Raw genomic sequence first — 22,596 nt, 5'->3', positions numbered from 1 at the left:
CGGTCAGTCACTAATATGAAGATCATGGACAACCGTTGCCTGAACTAGACAATGGGCTCTTTACCCAGCAGTCGATGACCACGTGGATCGGCCAGGCAGTAGCATGGGGTATGTCTTTGAGCAGACGGGGCAGTTATCCCGGGTGCCAGAGGTACTGGGCCATCATCGTCGCCACTGTGGACAGGAAAGTAGCGTCAGTACCTGTGGAAAACTCGATTTTGCTGACATTGACTTTCCTGTGAAGGTTGACGGTATCGTCAAGTTCGATCGGCGCAGCCCAACAATCAAAGTCGGTGTCTTCAGATGCAAACGATTGCCTCTTTCTGCTGAGCATCAGCGAGTAAGCCCGGTAGTATAACAGTCAGCATTCTATCAATGTCTTGCTTCTAGCCAACCGCGAAAAGAGCCACTATGTTTGGAAAAGACCTAAGCCTTAAGGTAAACAAAACAAAGTGAATATAAGAATAAAATGTACGTTTGTCGTCGGTGCCTACGTGTATTCATCCAGACAGACTACTGGAAGTCTACATTAAAATCTGACGCGTCATAGGTCAGAAACCACCGCGCGTAACCTTACCGTAGCCAGCCAAAATCATCCTAGCCTTTTCAGAACAACAACCGCTAGATTCGTCTTCCGTACATTACCTATGCAGAATTCGAGGCATCAAACGTGCCAGTGGAAGGCACTCCTAGTAATACGAATAAAAGCAACACGCAGAAATCGCTGATCAGATCCTACTTAGTTTCTACTTCATAATTGTACAACGCAAGTCTGTATAGAGCCGATGGCGAGGAGGCTGTCGCAACCTTCATCTAGTGATGTGAGATAGAGGAGATATTGGAGGTCTTCTAGAACCCAGCAGAGATATTAATGGTCAGGGGAAACTGTATGAACGTCCTGAAAACGAAGGACTGTCAGGTTTATGGGAGATAGGTGAGGGTCCATAGACCAGAGATCACTGCTATAATACAGGCTAGTACAGTGGCGCTGCCGATAAACTCAAGCTGCGTATCTAACCAGAATAAATAAGATGCCAGTTATAATAATAACCTATGGGTCTACGACTGACACATCATCATGCACGCTGTCAGAACGGCATCGACGGCAAAGATCAGAGTCATCCCAAATAACACGAAAAAACGTGGTCCTCACTGAGGACAAAGACTTTAGTTTATGAGAGCCTCGATAAGATGACCGAAAAGTTGGCCAAAGGGAACAAAGGGTGTTTCAAAGCACAACACAGTACAAACCTAAGCATGACATTAGAAGTGCAGCTGTCGTTGAAGTGTACAGCCAGATTAGCCGTGTCGACAATTCTGAAAAATGTACTGAGCAGGTGCTAAATGTGTGGAAGGCATTCAGAAGCCAATCCCTGGGAGACTTACACAATTGGCGTACCTGTGCTGCCAGACGTGTTTGATGCCGTCCGTAAAATATCGCCTAAACATACTACGGTGTCGACTAGGTCTATTACTAGAACGTTTCCAAAAGGAGCCAAGACAAGTTCCTAACAAAGACAAGGACATCAGTGACAGAATTTCGATGGTAAGTTGGCACCACGCGAAATATAAACCGATGTGTCCGGGCTATGACGCAACCAATGGGCTACCTGGATCAATTAGCTTGGCGCCAACAATATTTATGGAAAGGATAATGCTGCAGAACCTGAAAACTGGCAGTTGTAAGTAGGTCGACCCACCGGCACTCGAAGCGATCAAGAAGGGAGGGGGCTAACCAGAATACTACATTCTCGAAGTAGACCCATTTGTTTTCCAAAAGAGCCAGCTGAATGACTATGAGAATGGTGCAGTGAATTAACGGGATGGTAAATTCAATGCCTGACGAAGCTAGTTCCCCGCCTGTGAATGAAGCCTTATGTCGTCCCTTAGCGAATGCCGCAGCTCTACATTAGCCTTGTAATGCGCGTCACTAAGGTCCACCGGGCACTGGAGTTAGACCAAATCCCATGGATAACGCAGTATATCCAGTTCTACACGAAATGAAATGAGTTGAATACGGACTTCTTGAAGCTGATGAACAACTCCGTCTTCGGGAGATCATTTGAGAACTTCCAAAGTGGATTCAGGGAAACATGGCGAGGATAGAAGGCGAGCAAAAAGCTGCGTCGTCTAATTTCCGATCCAGTATTCAAGTCTCAGAAAATCTTTAGCATCAACCTCGTGACAGTCCATAGCTTAAAGGCCAACATCTGGTCCAAATGCCCGATGTACACAGGAGGTAAATCATCGACCTCCGTACAGCTTCCCAAAAGCGCGGTACGACATCAAAGCTAACCTTGTGTACAATGACAGCCAGCCTGCTGATTAGCATCGAGACTGATGATCTAAACCGGGACATGAACTAGCAATCCAACCTATACATACACCAGCGACTACTCAAAGAAGCACCAGATGTATAGAACAGCCAATAGATAGGTCGTCGGCAAGTTTAAGGAGTGCAATGACAGCTGAATCGCGGAGTTTGTGTGCCTCCACCCGGAAATGGAAAGAATAAAGATGGCAAACGAAAAGGAGATCTGGAGCCTCAAAGGAGTTTCAAATGTTTAAAGCACCGTCTGCTACACAGCCTGTACCTGCAGGCTCTCAACAAATGGAAAGAGTTTCATCATCAGATGGTCGCCATTATCAGCGACCTTCTCACGATGGGGAATAACGCATAAACAATATGTTCGTGAGCTCCGCGGGTCATGAGAGCATATAGTCACGTCGAAAGCATCGTCTGGTCCGAACCGAAGCTCTGAAACAGCGATAAATTGCCGTGGACCACATCAACTAGCTTAGGCCTTTAATTTCAAAAATGCACTCAAACTTGATCAACTTATTCTAGAAGGTCGAGGAGCTTGTAAGCAACGTCACACGTATGATGTAGAAGCATATGGAACTTTTATTTGTACAGGTCACCATAAACGTCGTTGGTAAATTTCACGAGAAGCTTGACATTTCTTGTTGCCATTCTATGAGACTCTTGGCAGCAATGTCACCTGGGTTTCACAGTGGTCCTTTCACCTTATAGGTGGTGGCGACATCATCTCAGCGTACTGGTGTCGAAACAGCAGCTCGGTCAGAGTATGGTTGAACATCTCCACAATGCCCGATGCACGTAGTGGACTCCGGCCTCGCCACAACTTACACGCAGTGCTGAGCCAATGCTCTTACGCGTAACCTACAAACACCCAGTCAGAGGCAATCTGATACAGTCTTTGCCATTTATTGATCCCTGATTACGTGCCAAGGCGTTGGAGACTTTGCAACCCTCTGCTGTGATCAAGCGCTAGGCCTCCTTGTAACAACTAACAACTTGAACCACGTTCAGCGCAAACTTGACACGGCAAAACCTTATGGTGGAGTAGAAACAAGAAATCTACTAAATGACCTCTAGGGGCTTGAACACCAAACCGCGGATATCTTCGCGGGGTGCAGAATATTCCCGCGAGCTTAGTATCCATAAGTTTTTCACAACTGTTACTGAAGTTAACGTTGGCTATTGGTATGCAAACTAGCCGCTCCAATTTGCTGGCTCAAGACATGTTCACACTCGCCCGTTCCACTGTAATATATATATATATTTGTAGGCCACGTAGCCGACGACGGCGTGACATCAAATTAAAAATATCTGCTCGTATTTTTGCTGCTCACGAGAGAGAATATAAAAGTAAAAAAGCTTGGTGCTAGTACTGGGCCGTAAATGAAGTAGGGCGACTGTAGATGCTCGTCAGAAAGGACTGGATGGGAGGATCATCTTTTAAATTCCTCAGAAAGTGATCGTGGTTGTCTATGAGCCGAGACGACCCCAGCTAAGTAGTCATCCTGGTTCCCGATTTATACTGTGTCTGGCTCATAGTGAATGTGTTGGCGGGCGTGTTGAAGATGGTTGTTTTGTTGTGGGGTTTAACGCCATTTTTCAGCACACGATAGGCTATACATGGCGGCCAGTATTAATGGTGGAGGAAGAACCCGGGAAAACCCCGGGAAGAACCATCGACCCAGCAGAAGCTACCGGCAAGCTTTCTCACACAAACACATTGGCCGAATCCTACACTCGAATCCACGCAGAATGAGGTGAGATGGCAGTGATCCGTAACGGAGAGCGCTTTAGACCACTCGGGGCCCCGTTGAAGATCGTTCAAGTGCTGGAAGAAAAAATATTACCACTGTCTAGAGGAGAACTTGTTTACAAATTTGATGGGGAAAATGACACACATCCTGGTCAAGTTATTGTGTCTTAGGTTTTTATATAAGTCTGAAGTAAACAGAATCATTTAATTTCTACTCTAAATTCAGTTGTGTTCAGATACGATTTGAGAGGAATCATTTTTTAGAAATGATTCATTGTAATTACAATGTGATAATTGACATTTTAGACTAAATCACTGTTTTGGGGACATTGTTACCATTTATATAACATTTAGCATGCCAGCAATTTGATCAACATTTTAAAACTACATGTAATGTAAACATTATCAGTTATCATTATTGTAGTTGATGTTCTTGCAAATACAATATTAATAATTCCCCAAAATGTGTAAACATATGAATCATTGATATTAAAAATTATTTATTTCAAAATCTGCTAAAAATCGAAATTGTAAGATTACGAAAAAATATCAGACATAATTTGATTTTACAATATTATCTCATTTTTTGTTTGTATTCATCATTTATCTGGTAAAAAATAGAGTTATTTATATATTTTAATTATTGCTTATTTTATTTATATATTTTAATTATTGCTTATTCTTTTGTTACCTAGATCACATGTTACCTAGATCACATGTCCTGTATGGTCACGATACAACTTTTGTTGAAATTGCCACCTCCCTCCCCCACACATTAAAGTCGGTAAATAGAATGCTTATTTTGACAGTACACTGAAAGAATCTAACCTTTTTCTGTTCTTATTTTTATTTTTTGTTTTTCCTAAGCAATTTGTTTGCAAATGAGACTAAACATATCCACTCTCAATAATCTCCTATAAAATAATGTACACATCCATATTGTGTATTGCTTCTATTGAAAACAAACAATGACCTATTACTTTACAAATTAAGTCATGGTGTCCCAATATATACAGGAAATAAGGTAGTCTTGTACACTTTATTTTAATTTTACTGGTTATTGCGGTTAGTCTCTTGTACTTAGTATACAGTATAAATGTGCTGACTTAAATAGCAGACTGCTCTGGTGGCCTAAGTGGTTAGAGTGCCTACTTCGGATGCAAGAGGTCATGGGTTCGATCCCCAGTTGAGTCATATCAAAGACTTTAAAAAATTGGTACTAACAGCTGTCTTGCTTGGTGCTCAGCATTAAGAGGTTAGTGTTAGGACTGGTTGGTCTGGTGTCAGGATAATGTGACTGGGTGGGACATGATGCCAAATGTCTGCAGCATGATGTCCAAGTGCTAGACATCACTATAAACTCCCTCACTGAAGACATCATAGCGTTATGACTGAACATTTTTTAAAGCTACATTAAAAATCCAAAACACACAAACTGACTTAAATGCATGAGCATCTGCACCACAAACAAGCACCTTACAATGTATAGTAGGCAGTCCTCTAAAAATAGCATTTCTTTAACACAGCACTTACCATCAATAACTTTTTTTTTTCAAATTAAAAAATTGTGCATAGATGGAACATACTTTCTTTTAATAATTGTAATGTTTAATGAGATTAAATTATCCTCAGTTAAATAACTGTGCCAGGTGTGTAATTTTGAGGACCAGATTTGGAGTATAATTTATAATGGACTAGAATCAGAAGAGCATGCCTGTACTCTATGGTAAATATATTTAAAATTGTTGCAAAACCATTTCGAAGCAAGGTGATTTATACTTGCAATAAAAGGAATATTTGGGGTGGGGTAGGGTAAAAAGAGTGGACATACAAACCAGGCTTCAAGTTTTGAAGTCTGTATTCTTTGTTATTAGGTTACATCACAGGTTCAATTTGACTTAAATATGATTTGCAGCTCCCCCCCCCCCCAATAAATATGGACTAGTGCATTCTCTAAGTTTACACTAAAATCATATTACTGGTATGGCTTATACAGTGGGTAAATATCTTGGTTAATTGTCAAAAGTCTAAAATGATAAAGAACCTCAAGGTTCAGGTACCAGCACACTATACAGCTGTGAGTCTCAATTATATTATGGATTAGTAGTCAGCACACTATACAGGTGTGGGTCTCAGTTCCAGTAGTGATGAGCCCCGTTAGGCTACAATGGTGTGTACTTGGTCAAGGTACTTTACTCTGACTGCCTTATTAGTAGCCTATTTGTGTTGCTGTGCTGTTAAAAATAAAGCTAGCCCAACCAGGCTGATCTTTTTTGGGAAACATGGAATATGCTCTACTCACTAATGACTATAGCTATTTCTTTGTCTTGGCATAATATCTTAGTGATTGATCATTCAGTTTAATTAAAATTGAACAATAATTGTTGAAGCCCAGGAGATTTGAAATTGTGATGTTTGTTTAAGAAATTAGTCCTGTTTCATTAATGCACATTGGAGAAGTCATCTATGCTCAAGCATTGGATTTATGCATGCTGCCTAGGTGAAACATTTGTTGAAATTAGTTGGTATATTCAATTTATTTCATATATGTACACATCTGGGCAATTATTTTGCACACAGAAAACCATGAATTATTACTGTAATTTAATAAGCTGGAACACACATGCATGACACCCTAGTATATACATTTGGACAAAGGTTTGCACACAGGTAACCAAGACTGATTAATGAAATCTTATCACTGGCAAAAGTATGAAAATAACAAATTAGTTCATGATTTTATCAAGAATAAAATGGATTGTAAAGTTGTATGATTGGAATTAATGTCAAATACATTGTTACATGTCCATTTGTACTAAATATTTCATCATGAGTTGCATTTTTTAGCACTCATCTGAATTAGTTTGCAGTTACATGAAGAGCTTCAGGAACCAGTTAATGATTATATTTATTTGCTTCATCCTGAGCTAAATTGCTTGATATGGTAGTTATATTGCCCGTACAGTTGGTTATCTCAAGCAAAATTGCCAGAAATGGTAATTATATTGCCAGTACAGTTGGATATCTCGACTGAAATTGCCTGAAATGGTAATTATATTGCCACAATAGTTGGATATCTTGAGCAAAATTGCCTGAAATGGAGATTCTATAGCCATTACAGTTGGATATCTTGAGCAAAATTGCCTGAAATAGTAATTATATTGCCAGTACAGTTGGATATCTCAAGTGAAATTGCCAGAAATGGTAATTATGCTGCCACTACAGTTGGATATCATGAGCAAAATTGGCAGAAATAATAATTAAATTACCAAAGCTGATTGGATATAATTATCTTTACCTCATCTATTTTTAAATAGTTTTGAAACAATGTCTCAGTTTACATGCAATGCAGATATACTTCAATGGGCACTAGTGGACTATTGAGAAAAAGCTACTTCCCCTTCCAATCAACTTGCACATATATCTTAGTTAAGTGTAAATTAATGTATACCTTGAGAAATCTTAATCATAAATAACAAATAAAATGAATGGCTTAAATGCACACAAATTTTTCTCAGAAATTAATTTTATGGTTATTAAAGTGACTCTTACACCACATGCAAATCTGAAAACTCTAAGAATAAAATATAATTTTGGAACAGATCAAATTCTAATAGTTTTTGAAATTTTTTAAAGTGATAAGAAAATCTACAGGTTGCTAATATCTTAATTTGCATCCATCACTAAATTGTTATGATTTACCAGCAGATGAATTAAATAAGTTCAAACTGTTGAAGGGGAGGAAACTCATTCAATTCCATTTCCTAGTACACATGTACAGGTTAAATCAAGCATGTGCAATGTACAGCTTGCAGGCCAGATATGGCTCCTGACCTGGTTTAATCTAATTATTTACAACAAAGTGTGCGGTGTTAAGATTCACTTATTTGTCTGACGTCATGGAAGAAGTTGCCCATCTTAAATGATTGAACTGTCTACTAAATTCTGAATCTACCATACATACACATTTATTAGTCAGGTCCCCGAGTGGTCTAAAGCGCTCACCGTTCTGGATCACTGCCATCTCACCTCTGTCTGCATGGGTTCGAGTCCAAAGCTCGACTAGCGTGGGTACGTGGGAAAGCCTGCCAGTAGCTTCTCGTGGGTCAGTGGTTCTTCCCTGGGTTTTCCAGGGTTCTTCCTCCACCAGTTATACTGGCTGCCATGTATAGTGGTGAAAAATGGCATTAAACCCTAGAACAACAACATTTATAAGTCCAATTACAAATTGCACAGACTCAGATCTGACATTGCATAATGCAAGAGCAGATCTGGGTATGTGCAGTTTGTCTGGAGTAATTAGCAGAACAAACAACATAGACCCTGGTCTGCAGGTCATTATGCTATGGTGGAGCAGGATCTTTGTTTGCAATTTGACTCAGCTAATAAGCAAGTATATATGGTAAATCTAGGAATGTTTTGTGACAATACTGAAAGATACCTCTTCAAGTGTCTAGTGGAGATCCAATCACATCTGTAATGTTCATAACACACAAAGTATTAAAAAATATTTAATGATTTATGGGGAACTCTTGCTTGTAATCTTCAGTCATCTAAAGATGATGTATACCTCTAGTTCATACTTACACAAAGTCTCTTACTGAATGCACCCTATGGTCCAGCACTTTCATTTATATGCTATGTATGCTAGTTCACTTTGTTTCCATGGTAACACTAAAAATATGCCCATATGCTACAAATGCCCCAGCCTATATAATGCATTTAAATTTTGAAGTTCCAAGTCAAACAGTGACTTTAACTGCATAAAAATCTTTTTAAATGCTAAAATTTAGACCCAACCTAGCCCTTCTTAAAGTACAGTTTCTTACCAAATTTAATTTCCCTGCATGTAGTCATTCAACAGTTATTAAAAACTAAAAAGTAAAGTTCCAAGTCAAAATGGGGGTGATGACATTACTATATAAAATGGTTAACAAATTTTCTCACTGTAAAGCATCATGCCAAGTCTGATCACATACATGGTCACAAAATGCCACATTAACCAGTATTATTATCATTTTGTTATCATCCATATCATCATCATCATCCAATAAATATGGAATCCATGATCAAAGACCAGGAAATTTTAGAAAGCATCTTTTAAGTGGTAATTACTATGCATGAAATCAGTAGTGCAACTTACTTATTGTTAACCAAAAACTGCATGCAACTGAGAAAGCTCAGTAGCAACATCTGCACTTTAAGATTTGAATACCGTTAAGACATTAAGACATCATACACAGGCATGCAAATATATAAACACACACACATGCAAGCAGTTCCCAAAATCATTCTAAAACATGTACAGGGAATCAAAGTGTTAATCTTATCTTACTCACTAAAACCATAAGGCTTTCTATTCGACCTGTGGTTTTTTTTTAACCATATAATAAAAGAGGGTTAGCTTGACAAAAAATACAACAAAGAGTCATGCATTACAAGAAAGGGTCACAAATTACAATAAAGGGTTGTGAATTACAACGGGTCATGAATTGCAGTATTATTTAATGAATATTTACAATAAAAGGTGAAGTAATCTTCCATAATATAACAGTCAGAGAACAAAGATTGGTACACTCAGTAGACCATCTTTAATCTCTTTACATAATTTCAGTGTATCTATAACTCTTCTGCTAAACGTATTTCTGCTTGTTCAAACGTTTACCCATTCACAAATATGCACATACAATGTACAGCTTGCACGCATAAAAATATAATGACATATTCAATATTGTAGGGATCAAAAATGGCCTGCAAAGTTAAAATGCTTGCTAGTACATAATTGTTAAAACTCTTTCAGAATGTTCAGGAAAATATTTCAATTCCACAACTAGCGTATAATCATATGGTCTTACATAAAAAAATTAGGTGATTCATCTTACAAGACTAACTTACATGAGCCTCTCCCCACCCCCACTTTTCATACAATGTGTATGCCAAGAGTATATCTCAACTGCTTAAACCATCTGCTGTTTGGAAATAGGTGTAGTAAAATATTCATAGTTGGCTAAGACCTTGTTCAATTATAACACCTACATTCATTTCTGCCCAACAATGCACTTGTATTGAGTAAAGGTGGGGGGGACATCAGAAAAGACGGCATGGACCTTCATTTTAAGCCAATGATAAAAGCAGCTGTAAAATGAGTGACCTTGACCCCAAGGTCAAAAGGATGACAGAATGATGCAGACAGAATTGACACTTCATAATGATTCGTAATATGAAGAAAACCCATCAAGGGGTTTAGGAAATACAAAGAAATAAATTAACTTTAACCAAAAACTTAACATAAATTTTCTACGACTGTGAAACCAAGGTCAAAGCAGCAACTGATCATGTCACAGAATGAACTGTTTTAGCAAATGCATGAAAAAATTCCTTTAACGGTTTAAGAAACACAAAAACATTAAACAAAACCCTACAGCATATTTTCTATGATTGTGACACTGGTCATATGGACAAAGGGCATGCAGGCATCTTGAGAAATAAAATGTCATAGTTTCACAAAGATTCACCAAAAGTATAGGCAAAAATCCATCAAAGGGCTTAGGAAATCTAAGCAAATAAAGAAACATTTAATCAAACCTCACAGCAAATGTTATATGACTACAAAATTGATCCCAATGTCACACAATGAACTATCTTTGCTTCATAACGATTCCATCAAATGTATTAATACAATTGATCAAGAGGTTTAGGAAACATAAGCAAACAAAGCCTTAATGCAAATTTGTTAGGACTATGCCCTTGACTCCAAAGTCAAAAGAGCAAATGTGTCAGACTTAACTGTCTTAGCTTCATAATGATTAATGCCGAGAATAATTAATGAAAATACATGCAAATGAAAACTTTAACCAAAACCTTAACAAACTTTAAAATGGATGTTGTTGTTATTGCTGTTATGTCTCACCTATCACAAATATAGGTTTGACAAATATGGTGAAGAACTCAATGAAATGCTAAGTACAGCAAGTTAAAATAGCACCATGACAACTTAAGGGAATTATCTGCATACTTTGCTCAAACTTGACATGAGACGATAAATGTTTCAGTTAGGATAAAAGATCGACAAGTCTCCTGATGAACATTATAATGATATGTACCGTTTCATGATGCATTTAGTTATCAATGTAATGGCTGCTTCTATAATATATTCAAGATGTATTTATTTCGAGAATGGTCCAAACATCTTCCATATTTACTTAGTTTCAATAAAATATACACGAGACCCAGGGAAGGCACTTTTAATGTGGGGTACTCACCCATGGATGCAGTTAGAATCTTCTTAACATTTTAATATAAACTCCATGATATCAAAGTAACCTGGCATATATTTTTTTTTTTAAACTGCCTTCCTTGGGTACCATGTATGTTTAAATGGAACAGCCCTTAGAACAGTATGGAACTTGAGAGCTAGTAATGTCATTAACTATCATGAACATACAATATAATTACCCTGTTCAAGTGCTACGTTAAATTTTTATATTTAAAAACAATTAATGGAATAAAATTTAAGCATCAACCCACCTTCAACAAGCCAGACTGTGTCCGAGTTCTTTTTATCACATATGGATCACCTTTTATATAATATTATTAATCTGCTCCATAAACTAAGGCATACAAATCAGCAATGTTTTTACCTATTAATAGAACCTTAAACTAGTTGTCTTCAGACTTGAAATTTATAATGCTTCTTTACATAATGTCACTCACTGCCTGCAATTCATGGCATATAATGCTACCTGCTGCCTGCAATTCATGGCATATAATGCCACTTGCTGTCTGCAATTCATGGCATATAATGCCACTTATCTGTCTGCAATTCATGGCATATAATGCCATTGGCTGCCTGCAATTCATGGCATATAATGCCACTTGTCTGCAATTCATGGCATATAATGCCACTTTCTGTCTGCAATTCATGGCATATAATGCCACTCACTGCCTGCAATTCATAGCATATAATGCTACTTGCTGCCTACAATTCATGCCATATAGTGCCACTCACTGCCTGCAATTCATGGCATACAGTGCCACTCACTGCCTCCAACTCATGGCATATAATGCCACTTGCTGTCTGTAATTCATGGCATATAATGCCACTCACTGCCTGCAATTCATGGCATATAATGCCACTTGTCTGCAATTCATGGCATATAATGCCACTCACTGCCTGCAATTCATGGCATATAATGCCACTTTCTGTCTGCAATTCATGGCATATAATGCCACTCACTGCCTGTAATTCATAGCATATAATGCTACTTGCTGCCTGCAATTCATGCCATATAGTGCCACTCACTGCCTGCAATTCATGGCATACAGGGCCACTCACTGCCTCCAACTCATGGCATATAATGCCACTCACTGCCTGCAGTTCATACCATACAGTGCCACTCACTGCCTGCAATTCCTTGACAGCAGTTTATAACCATGTTGCTCACTGCATTTAGTTCATGACATAAAGTTCGTTGAAAAAATTCATAAATGACAACTTCTGTAAAATCTTTTTGAACATTATATTCAATCTTCACATATTTTATGGATTTACAAAACAATGCTCAGTGATTAAAATTCACAAAGTGAAAAGTTTTCACTAACTCTTTATTACAAATTCAGCCCTTTTTTGTATTCTTTATATATTTTTAGAGGTAAAATTTCAACAGATTTCATTGGACGAATTTGCTAATTCTGGACAATGATGGGAACGAGATCCTTGCCTTGCAAGACCAATCAAACAAGCTGCCTAAACAAAAATGACAAGAATTTTTTGACTACCAGATTTATGTCTGCAATTGATACTTTCAGCAAAAACTTGCAATCTGAAAGGAGGAAATTTAATGTTTTCTGGAATGTGACCAATGACTTTGCCTTATCTTTACCCTACCCTTCACTCAGTAACGATGCCCATATACTTGGGCTGGATGAAAGGCATTTTTCTGTATTGAGAAACAGTTGAAATTATATCCAAGAATTAAAATGTTTTGTTTTCATCATTCTACTCTTAATGTCACTTTCACAGACTTTTGAGTCCCATATTTTCATACTAAAATCATTGCAAACTTTTCTTTGCACAAACATGATTATGATCTCAAATTTTGGTCTTCTCGAAGAATTTATGCAATGACTTCAAATCTCTGCCATGTGTATAAGATCAAGAATTTATGCAATGACTTCAAATCTCTGCCATGTGTATAAGATCACGATTTTATGTCATGACCGCTGGACTGTGAAATCATCACTTCACTGGTTTCTTGGTGATGTTACCCACTGCTGGTATGACTGTAGTTTTTGTGCCTGTTGCTGCTGCCATGACCAAGTTCTGACTAATTGCCTTGGCCATTGTGACTTGTTGTAAAGTTCCTGGCTGAGCATCCCATTTGGTTTTCCTCCTTTTCTCCTCTACAAAAAATAAAAGTCCATGATTTATTGCAAAGAAATTCTTTTAGATTATAGTCTATACTTTTAAGTGTCAAGACTTTAGTACAATTATTCAAGGGGCCCCAAGTGGCAGAGTGGTGGAAAGCACTCACTGTTACAGATCACTGCCATCTCACCCCTGTCTGCGTGGGTTCGAGTCTCAGATTTGGCCAACGTGGGTATGTGAGAAAGCAGGCCAGTAGCTTCTTGTAGGGTGGTGGTTCTTTCCAGAGTTTTCCGGGGTTCTTCCTCCAACATTTATACTGGCTGCCATGTATAGCCTATCTTGTGCTGAAAAATGGCGCTAAACCCTACAACAACAATTATTCAAAGATTTCTGATTTTCAAAGAAAGTTATTTGCCCTATTGGAAATTAAAAACATTCCTCACCAACATGTCAGAACTGTCTTCTAAAATCATAAATCCTTGACTGTAATTCCTACAATATTACTGAAAAAATAATATACCCCATACTCCCACCATCAGCCCCGAAAAAACCCCGTACTGAATTTCAGCAGTGATTTCTGCCATATGATAATGCTCTGGCTGGTTCTGATCCCTGTTCAACTAGTTCTTTAGGACATGGACCACTAATTATCAACTGAACAGGATACCAGTCACAGACTAGGAGAACATTGCATACCATACTTCATAGATTTGGTCATTAGATATAATATCGATGTAGAATATCTTTTAAAAATTGTCTGAAACTTTTATTAGTGCTTTCAGCTTCTGCATAGTTTCTGTCTGTACAATTAATATATTTTGCTTTTTTCTTGTCAGGACAACACTGTCTATATATTGTGAGACTACTGATTAATGCAGTTTTTATCATAACTCAACTTTAGGAGCATTTATCATGAAAAAGTGCCATTTTATTATTCAGAAGTAGATTTATTTTTGTCAAAATAGACTTACAAGTAGATTTACAAGTAGATTTATTTGTGTCAAAATATTAACACTGATGTTTAGAGAAAATGAATTTGTTGTCTGAGTCTGACAAGAATATGTCTGTCTTAAATTTCCTTCCTTACAAAACAGGTACCACTGTTCTTAAACTCATTTAAACTGCCTTAAAGTCATTCTTAGCCTATAACAAAGACATCTTCCTGACCCTTTGATGAACCAAAATAATAATCTTTTATGTTTTAAAACTTGCAAAGAAAATTCCAACAAAACTGTGAATACTATATGATGGCACTGGGGGGTGGGGGTAAAAGATTTATCACTATTTTCATTTTGGGAATTGTCTGATCAACAATAGTATTGCATAATAAATATGATATCATTATCTTTGTAATGTATGCATCAATTGCTTTTGACATCTTTTATTTAGGTTGATTCATGTTTTCCTCGTTATTAAGGTCAGATCACTATCCTGGACATCTTCAGCATTTGCACATACACTGTACAAGAGAGCTACTGCTCTTTGGGAAATAATGACACTTTAGGCAAATAGTCTTTATTTAAACTGAAAACTGCACGATTTTGAAAATATGTAGGCAGTGTACTCACAGAATAATCTCCCTTGTCTGAAATGCTTTTAATTTAGCTATACACATTTATGGTTCCTGTGCTAAATTTTTCCAGTAGAAAGAATAGTATGTCAGTGGTCTAGAACAGTATATCTGTGGCCTAGAACAGTAGGTCTGTGGCCTAGAACAGTAGGTCTGTGGCCTAGAACAGTAGGTCTGTGGCCTAGAACAGTATGTCAGTGGCCTAGAACAGTATGTCAGTGGCCTAGAACAGTAGGTCTGTGGCCTAGAACAGTATGTCTGTGGCCTAGAACAGTATGTCAGTGGCCTAGAACAGTATGTCAGTGGCCTAGAACAGGAGGTCTGTGGCCTAGAACAGTAGGTCTGTGGCCTAGAACAGTAGGTCTGTGGCCTAGAACAGTATGTCTGTGGCCTAGAACAGTATTACAGCCATTTGTTAATCCACATGCATACTGGATCCATGATCAATACATGACCGATATATTAATATCTGAAACAAAATCTTGGAGTTTTGGAATTAAGATTTTAAAACTGGTGACCACAATGGAGACTAAAAACAGCATAAATTCCAAAAATCTGTACAAAACCATGACTGCAATTTCAGAGTTTGCTAGGAAAAGTTTCTTAATATGGTTGATTACTGAAATAATGGGGTCCCCAGGGGGCCAAATGGTCAAAAGAGCTTGTTTTACTGGTCACATGGGTTCCAGTCTTGAGCTCTGCCAATGTGGGTATGTGAGAAAATCTGCCAGTAGCTTGCCATGGATTGGTGGTTCTTACTAGGGTTTTCATGGATTCTTCCTCAACCAGTTATAATGTCCACTTTGTACAGCCTATCATGCACTGAGAAATGGTGCTAAAGTCAGAAAAACAATTGTTATACTGCATTTTCACTATTGGACTCGAATCAATAACCATTAATTCTGCACAATACGGATCTCAATGTGTGGGAACAGTGGAGATCATGCCATCTGCAGTTATATCGACATAGAATGTTTAATCTTAATTTTCAGATGTTTATTAATGCATTCAAGTTTTGCATAGATTTTTTATGTGCACCTACCTGATTCTGATTTTTTTTTCTGGCAAGCAAAACTGTCATGTGTTTACCCAGTGCAAGACTGTTGATTAAGGTTGATTTTTACTTGGATATTGCCTTAAGGACTTTTCTTAAGAAAATGCTATGAAGTTCCCAGTATTCAGAAAGTCTTTGCATCTGTGCTATCTTCAATCAACAAGTACATCTGTTGGGTACTGTGTCACCCAGAGCATAAAATAGTTTTATTTTCTGAAGCATTAACATGGAAAATTAATCAACAATCTGAGCCCTTCAAACTTTCTAAAGGGACCACTCTTGAATGCAGAAAAGCACAATCAAGGCAGAAACCAAATGGAGTAATTTTCATGATTAAGATTTTTGCTTGCCATTTTATTTGCATAGTATTTCATAAATGTTGTATGTATGTATCGGAATAAAGGAACATTGACAAAATAGTTATTCCAAAATTATTGTAAATATAAAGGACTGCACATAAATCTTTAGGAAGATAACCCTTTAAAAAAAAAGTGAACACAAAGTTCACCAGATTACCTGCCCAGTTTTATACAAGTACGAAAATGGCAGTTTTGCAAGGGTGGTGATGGATGGATAAATTAAATTAGATTAGATTCTGATGGAGACATGATTGTGGATGTTTGAGTCTGTAATCATTATTTATATTTCATTTGTACATTGATTAGGCCCCGCGTATGGTGGATAGCAAGGATGGCAAATAAATGGGGGAGATCAAAGAGGAAATCAACTGGTGAATATTTGCAGTAACCAAAGGAGATGATAAAACGGCCCGAGTGTTTGTGTGGGGGGGATAATTGAGAGAACACTGTAGTATTAGATAAAAATGAAAAGGTAAATAAAACCTTCCTTTTAACAAAAACATGTAAACAGGAAAATCTACAAGATGAAAGATAGAAGGTAAAGATGTTTGAACTCTGTAAAATGGATATAAAACAAAAATAATGTTAAAAAATATAAATTCCTTAAAGTACAGTACAGTCAACAAATGTTATAAAAGTTACACACCTTCAGGAACTTTACTGTTTTCTCTGGTCATACTTAAATCATAAAACTTATCCAGACAATATCATATATTTCTTAAGGATAGAAAAAAATTAATTTTATCAGTTAATCAGTAAAGTTGTCTTGAAAATGTGAAAAGCTTAATTTCATTGAATTGACGTTTACTAAAGCTAAACTTTATAATAATCAAGTCTTTTGAAAATTATCTTTTATCACATGTCACATATTATTGTCAATGACTAAAGCTGACAACTGGGTTTGGACTTTGTAACAACTGTCCTCTGAATACACATGGCTTGCTTTTAACATTAAATACTTTATTTTATCTCTGGTTTAGACTGCAGTAAATTCAGGCAAATGGTCTTTTTATACATAAAGTATGGTTCACATAAATAAGCAATTCCAGAGTGAAAACTCTCACATGTTACATGAAAACATTAAAAAGATTTTTGCATTTATAAAAAAATGTATGCAGCCACTGTAGATCAAGTTAGTCTAACCACCCTCCTCCCCCAATAAATAATGTAGAATTTTATATTTTTTTTTAAATTGTTAAAATGGCATGAAACTATCCAGGTCCTCTACATAAATATATAAGCATGCATTCATTTTTTGTACTTCATGATAGCAGATAAGAAAATATCCAAGTCATTATGGCTGGATTTATGACGTCTGTTAGTGACTGGAAAGACTACCACTTGCAACAAAGTTAACATGGCATTAAAAGATACACAAAAATAAACAAACAATGCACAAGAATTGTTAGCAGGAGCTCATAAGAATCCACCCATCCACCACACCAGTACATAGATCTTAATTTCCAAATGTACCCACACAGATCTGGTGGCAATTAGTGAAACAATAAGCAAATGATATCCCAGATTTCTTTTAGTGATGGTGTACAAACCTTTGAAAATCAGTAACTGTAGACCCAGAATATATGTTCACCACAAATGTTTAAGATATAAGTTTTGTCTAAAGGTGTTTACTGCAATAATAGTTAAAATGTTAACTGGGAGAATAGACAGACTGATGAACAATGTGAATTATTTCCACCTCATGCTCCTAAAATTGGGATCATAACAAGTAAAACTGACAGAAAAAAAAACAGAAAAGCTCACCCGGTGCACCATCGAGAGCTTTTTTAGTACCTGTTACAAACTCCACCTGAAATAAGACAAAGAACTGTCATTTTCATAATAAATTTGGGTAACACTATCTACATATACTTTTAACTCTACTGGTCACTGAACAGATAAACTTATGTGATGACCTGTCATTCACTCTATCAAAGAGCACTCTTATGTCTTGGCATGTCATCCAGTTTCAAAATGCACTTATTTTTGTGACATCCTGTCATGCAATGTCTGTACAAATGCATGCTTATGTTATGGCCTGTCATCCATTGTCTCTATATATCACAAAATTCTTATCATCACCACTTCTTGTAAACTAACTGGTTGTAACAAAACTTTATATACTCAATGCAAAGTCTAATTACATGGAATCGGAGCCCCTCAAGCATTCATTATGTCCAACTCAATGGCCATCTTAAAAATCTTACTACTGCTACTCTTCCTAAACAAAGTGTCAAAACTACCTGGGCTTTCACTAAAAGACTTCTTATTATGTCGAGGGATTTAAATAAAAATGGCACTGCTCTGATTTATAACAATTCCATCACTAGTAAAATAATGTCATTGCTACTTCTCCTGAGCAGATCGGCATACGCTGACACGAGGTTTTCATGTGAAGATTTCTTATGGTATGAAATTGATACTAAACAGAAATGATACCATCAGACCTCAAAATGGACAGATGATATCTCGAAAATCTTGTTATCACTACTTGTCCTTAAAAGATAGTTGTTCTGACAAGGGGTTTTACAAAAATACTTCTAGTTGGTCCTAGGTAAAAATGGCAGAGACCAAACCTTCAATATGGCCACCATGGTAGCCATCATGGAAATTTTGACATTTCTACTCCTCCTGAAAGGATGGTCATACAGACATTTGGTTTTTACTAAAGACTTAAGATATCTTATTTATTATAAATGAAAATGGTGCTGATTTGAACTTTATGGCTATGGCAGTCATCTTGTAACTCTATTTGTCACTAATATACCTCTGTGAGGTATGGTAGGACTGACATGGTGTTTTTTTTACTAAAGCATTAATATACCTCTATGAGGTATGGTAGGACTGACATGGTGTTTTTCTTACTAAAGCACTAATATACCTCTTTGAGGTATGGTAGGACTGACATGGTGTTTTACTAAAGCATTAATATACCTCTTTGAGGTATGGTAGGACTGACATGGTGCTATTTTACTAAAGCATTAATATACCTCTGTGAGGTATGGTAGGACTGACATGATGTTTTTTACTAAAGCATTAATATACCTCCATGAGGTATGGTAGGACTGACATGGTGTTTTACTAAAGCATTAATATACCTCTAGGAGGTATGGTAGGACTGACATGGTGTTTTACTAAAGCATTAATATACTTCTTTGAGGTGTATTAGGACTGACATGGTGTTTTACTAAAGCCTTATATACCTCTATGAGGTATGGTAGGACTGACAAGGTGTTTTTACTAAAGCATTAATATACCTCTTTGAGGTATGGTAGGACTGACATGGTGTTTTACTAAATCATTAATGTAACTATATGAGGCATGGTAGGACTGACATGGTGTTTTACTAAAGCATTAATATACCTCTGTGAGGTATGGTAGGACTGACATGGTGTTTTTACTAAAGCATTAATATACCTCTATGAGGTATGGTAGGACTGACATGGTGTTTTTTTACTAAAGCCTTATACCTCTATGAGGTATGGTAGGACTGACATGATGTTTTTACTAAAGCATTAATATACCTCTATGAGGTATGGTAGGACTGACATGGTGTTTTTTTTTACTAAAGCACTAATATACCTCTTTGAGGTATGGTAGGACTGAAATGGTGTTTTACTAAAGCATTAATATACCTCTATGAGGTATGGTAGGACTGACATGGTGTTTTTTTACTAAAGCATTAATATACCTCTGTGAGGTATGGTAGGACTGACATGGTGTTTTTTTTTACTAAAGCACTAATATACCTCTTTGAGGTATGGTAGGACTGACATGGTGTTTTACTAAAGCATTAATATACCTCTTTGAGGTATGGTAGGACTGACATGGTGTTTTACTAAAGCATTAATATACCTCTATGAGGTATGGTAGGACTGACATGGTGTTTTACTAAAGCATTAATATACCTCTTTGAGGTATGGTAGGACTGACATGGTGTTTTTTTACTAAAGCATTAATATACCTCTATGAGGTATGGTAGGACTGACATGGTGTTTTTACTAAAGCACAAAGCTGTTCCTAAACGAAAAATGTGTGTGATCTATCAAAATGTGAAAAATCTCATCACATCTATTTCTCCTGAAAGGATGGCAACACCGACATGTAAAAGACTTTTGCTGTGTAATTTGGTATGGTATGTTGGAGTTTCTCAAGAATATCATAGAAAGTTTCAGTACTCAGCAATCAAGAAGAATAAAAGGACTAAAGAAACAATCTGAACATGGAATGCTATGAATTCTTTTTGGCCAGTGTAGCATCAACACCTTCTAGGGACCCTTGTTCTTGTTTTGTTTCTATTTAGTGCCTCTCAATAACAATATTTTTATTCTATTATAAATTGAATGTGTCATGGCTCAGGTAACATGATCTAACAAAAGTCGATATTTATTTTGCACCACTGTACAACTGGGTGGTAATGAAAATGATTTTAAGTAGAATCTTTTTACAACAATAGTTCTTGAAATCCTAACAGACTGTCATATGCACCTGAAATATACTTCCTAGATTTTTTAACACTTCAAAAAAAACAAAAAAAACCAAGTTCACCACAAAACATAAAACTACCATTAAATAAATTTAAAAAATCTCACTTTTGTTCTATCTTTCTTCTCCTTTTCTCTCTTTTCCATGTCAGCTTTCTGTGCCTTTTCTGTAAAATTTGAGTAAGAAGATACTGAAGGTTCCATTTAAAACAAGCAGGTCTGAAGCAAGTTGTTTTATTAAATACTATATCTAGAATAGAGTCCTGCCAACAGTCTGCTGTATATGGCTTACCACTGTCGTTCTGACTGATGCTGACCGGTCCAGTCCATGGTACATAGCAGTAATCACTTCACTGCTTCAGATTCTTGCACTGCCACTATTCTACTGTACTGGTTTACCACTAATGTAATACAGGAGAAATCAAAACAAGCATATTTACTATATCCAACCATGTGGAAATTGAAAGAAGCCATTTTACCGTAAGCAACACAGTGGAAATTGACAGAAACCACTTTAGCATATAACTGCGCAAATTCAAACAAGCCACTTCAGAGCTGTTCCATTAAAAAATACATGGTACCCAGGGAAGGCAGTTAAAAAAAAGTATATGCCAGGGTAGTTCAGTTTCACAGAGTTCATATTAAAATGACAAGAAAATTCTAAATTGCATCTATTGGTTAGTGCCCCACTTTATAAGTGCCTTCCCTGGGTCCCATGTATGTTTTAATGGAACAGCCCTCAGCAAATAACACAGTGGAAACTGAAACAAGCTTCTTTAACATATAACAATGGAAACTGAAACAAGCTTGTTGCATTTTGTAAATGTATATGCTGCATGATGAAATTCAAAGGAAAACAATGTTACATTTTCTACAAGTGCAACAGTGTAACTTGTCAGGGATGGAATATTACACTTTCAAGAGTTGTATGTACTGCAGGGTTGCAACAGAGGATAACAATCTTACATTTTCTACAGGTGTATGTACTGCAGGAGTAACAAATATTTGCTAGGGATGTATGTATTGTGGGGGTAACAATAAAGGATAAAAATCTTACATTTTCTAGAGATATATATACTGCAGGGATAACAATTTTACATTTTCAAGGGATGTATGTACTGCTGGGATAACAAAAAAAGGATAACATTCTTATACTCTCTTGGGGTCTATATGATTCAGGGGTAAATTTATAGGATAACTATCTTACATTTTCTGCATCTGCATGCACTGCAGGAGTAACCTGAGAGGACAACAATGGCGCAGCAATAATTACACTGGATAACAATATTACATTAAGTTAAGGGGATAACAATCTTAAATTTTCCAGGTATATGTGCTGCAGGGGTAGCTTTATTTACAACAATTTAAACTTTGTGACTGTTAATGATGTATATTTGCTCCAGGTGCTAACAATCTTAAATTTCCTGGGTGTATATGCTGCAGGGGTAAATTTTGCAGTAAACAATGTTACATTTTCTAGAGGTATATATGCTGCAAGGATAAATATGCTGCTGGGTAACTTCAAAGGACAAAATTCTCACATTTTCCAGACAAGTATATGTGGAAGTGGTAGCAATCTTACATTTTCTAGAGGTGTATGTACTACAGCAGTCACTTTAGTGGTTAACAATGTTACACTTGATAGTGTATATGTAACAAGGGTAACTTTAAAGGATAACAATCAAG

General features: G+C 36.8%; 1 protein-coding gene across 5 annotated transcripts in view; it reads right to left on the bottom strand.

Annotated features, from left to right (window-relative positions):
- Positions 1-9,564: 9,564 nt before the first annotated feature.
- The window catches only part of LOC149785589 (SAP30-binding protein-like), a 59,651-nt gene continuing 46,619 nt past the window's right edge, over positions 9,565-22,596 (bottom strand). For 3 of the 5 annotated variants that reach the window (XM_089979392.1, XM_089979393.1, XM_089979390.1), the window contains 3 exons: positions 21,019-21,077; positions 18,191-18,236; positions 9,565-13,478 (listed from right to left, as the gene is read on the bottom strand). In XM_089979392.1, the coding sequence (XP_089835518.1) occupies positions 13,315-13,478; positions 18,191-18,236; positions 21,019-21,077 (269 nt within the window). In that variant the 3' untranslated portion in view covers positions 9,565-13,314. The remainder of the gene's footprint in view (positions 13,479-18,190; positions 18,237-21,018; positions 21,078-22,596) is intronic. The other 2 variants (XR_016425424.1, XM_089979391.1) reach the window with 2 other exon arrangements.

The sequence above is a fragment of the Sinohyriopsis cumingii genome, chromosome 13 (genome assembly GCF_028554795.1).
Source record: "Sinohyriopsis cumingii isolate HCF-2022 chromosome 13, ASM2855479v2, whole genome shotgun sequence".
Lineage (NCBI taxonomy): Eukaryota > Metazoa > Mollusca > Bivalvia > Unionida > Unionidae > Sinohyriopsis > Sinohyriopsis cumingii.
Note: the sequence above shows the minus strand (reverse complement) of the source record. Positions and strands in the feature narration are given on the sequence as shown.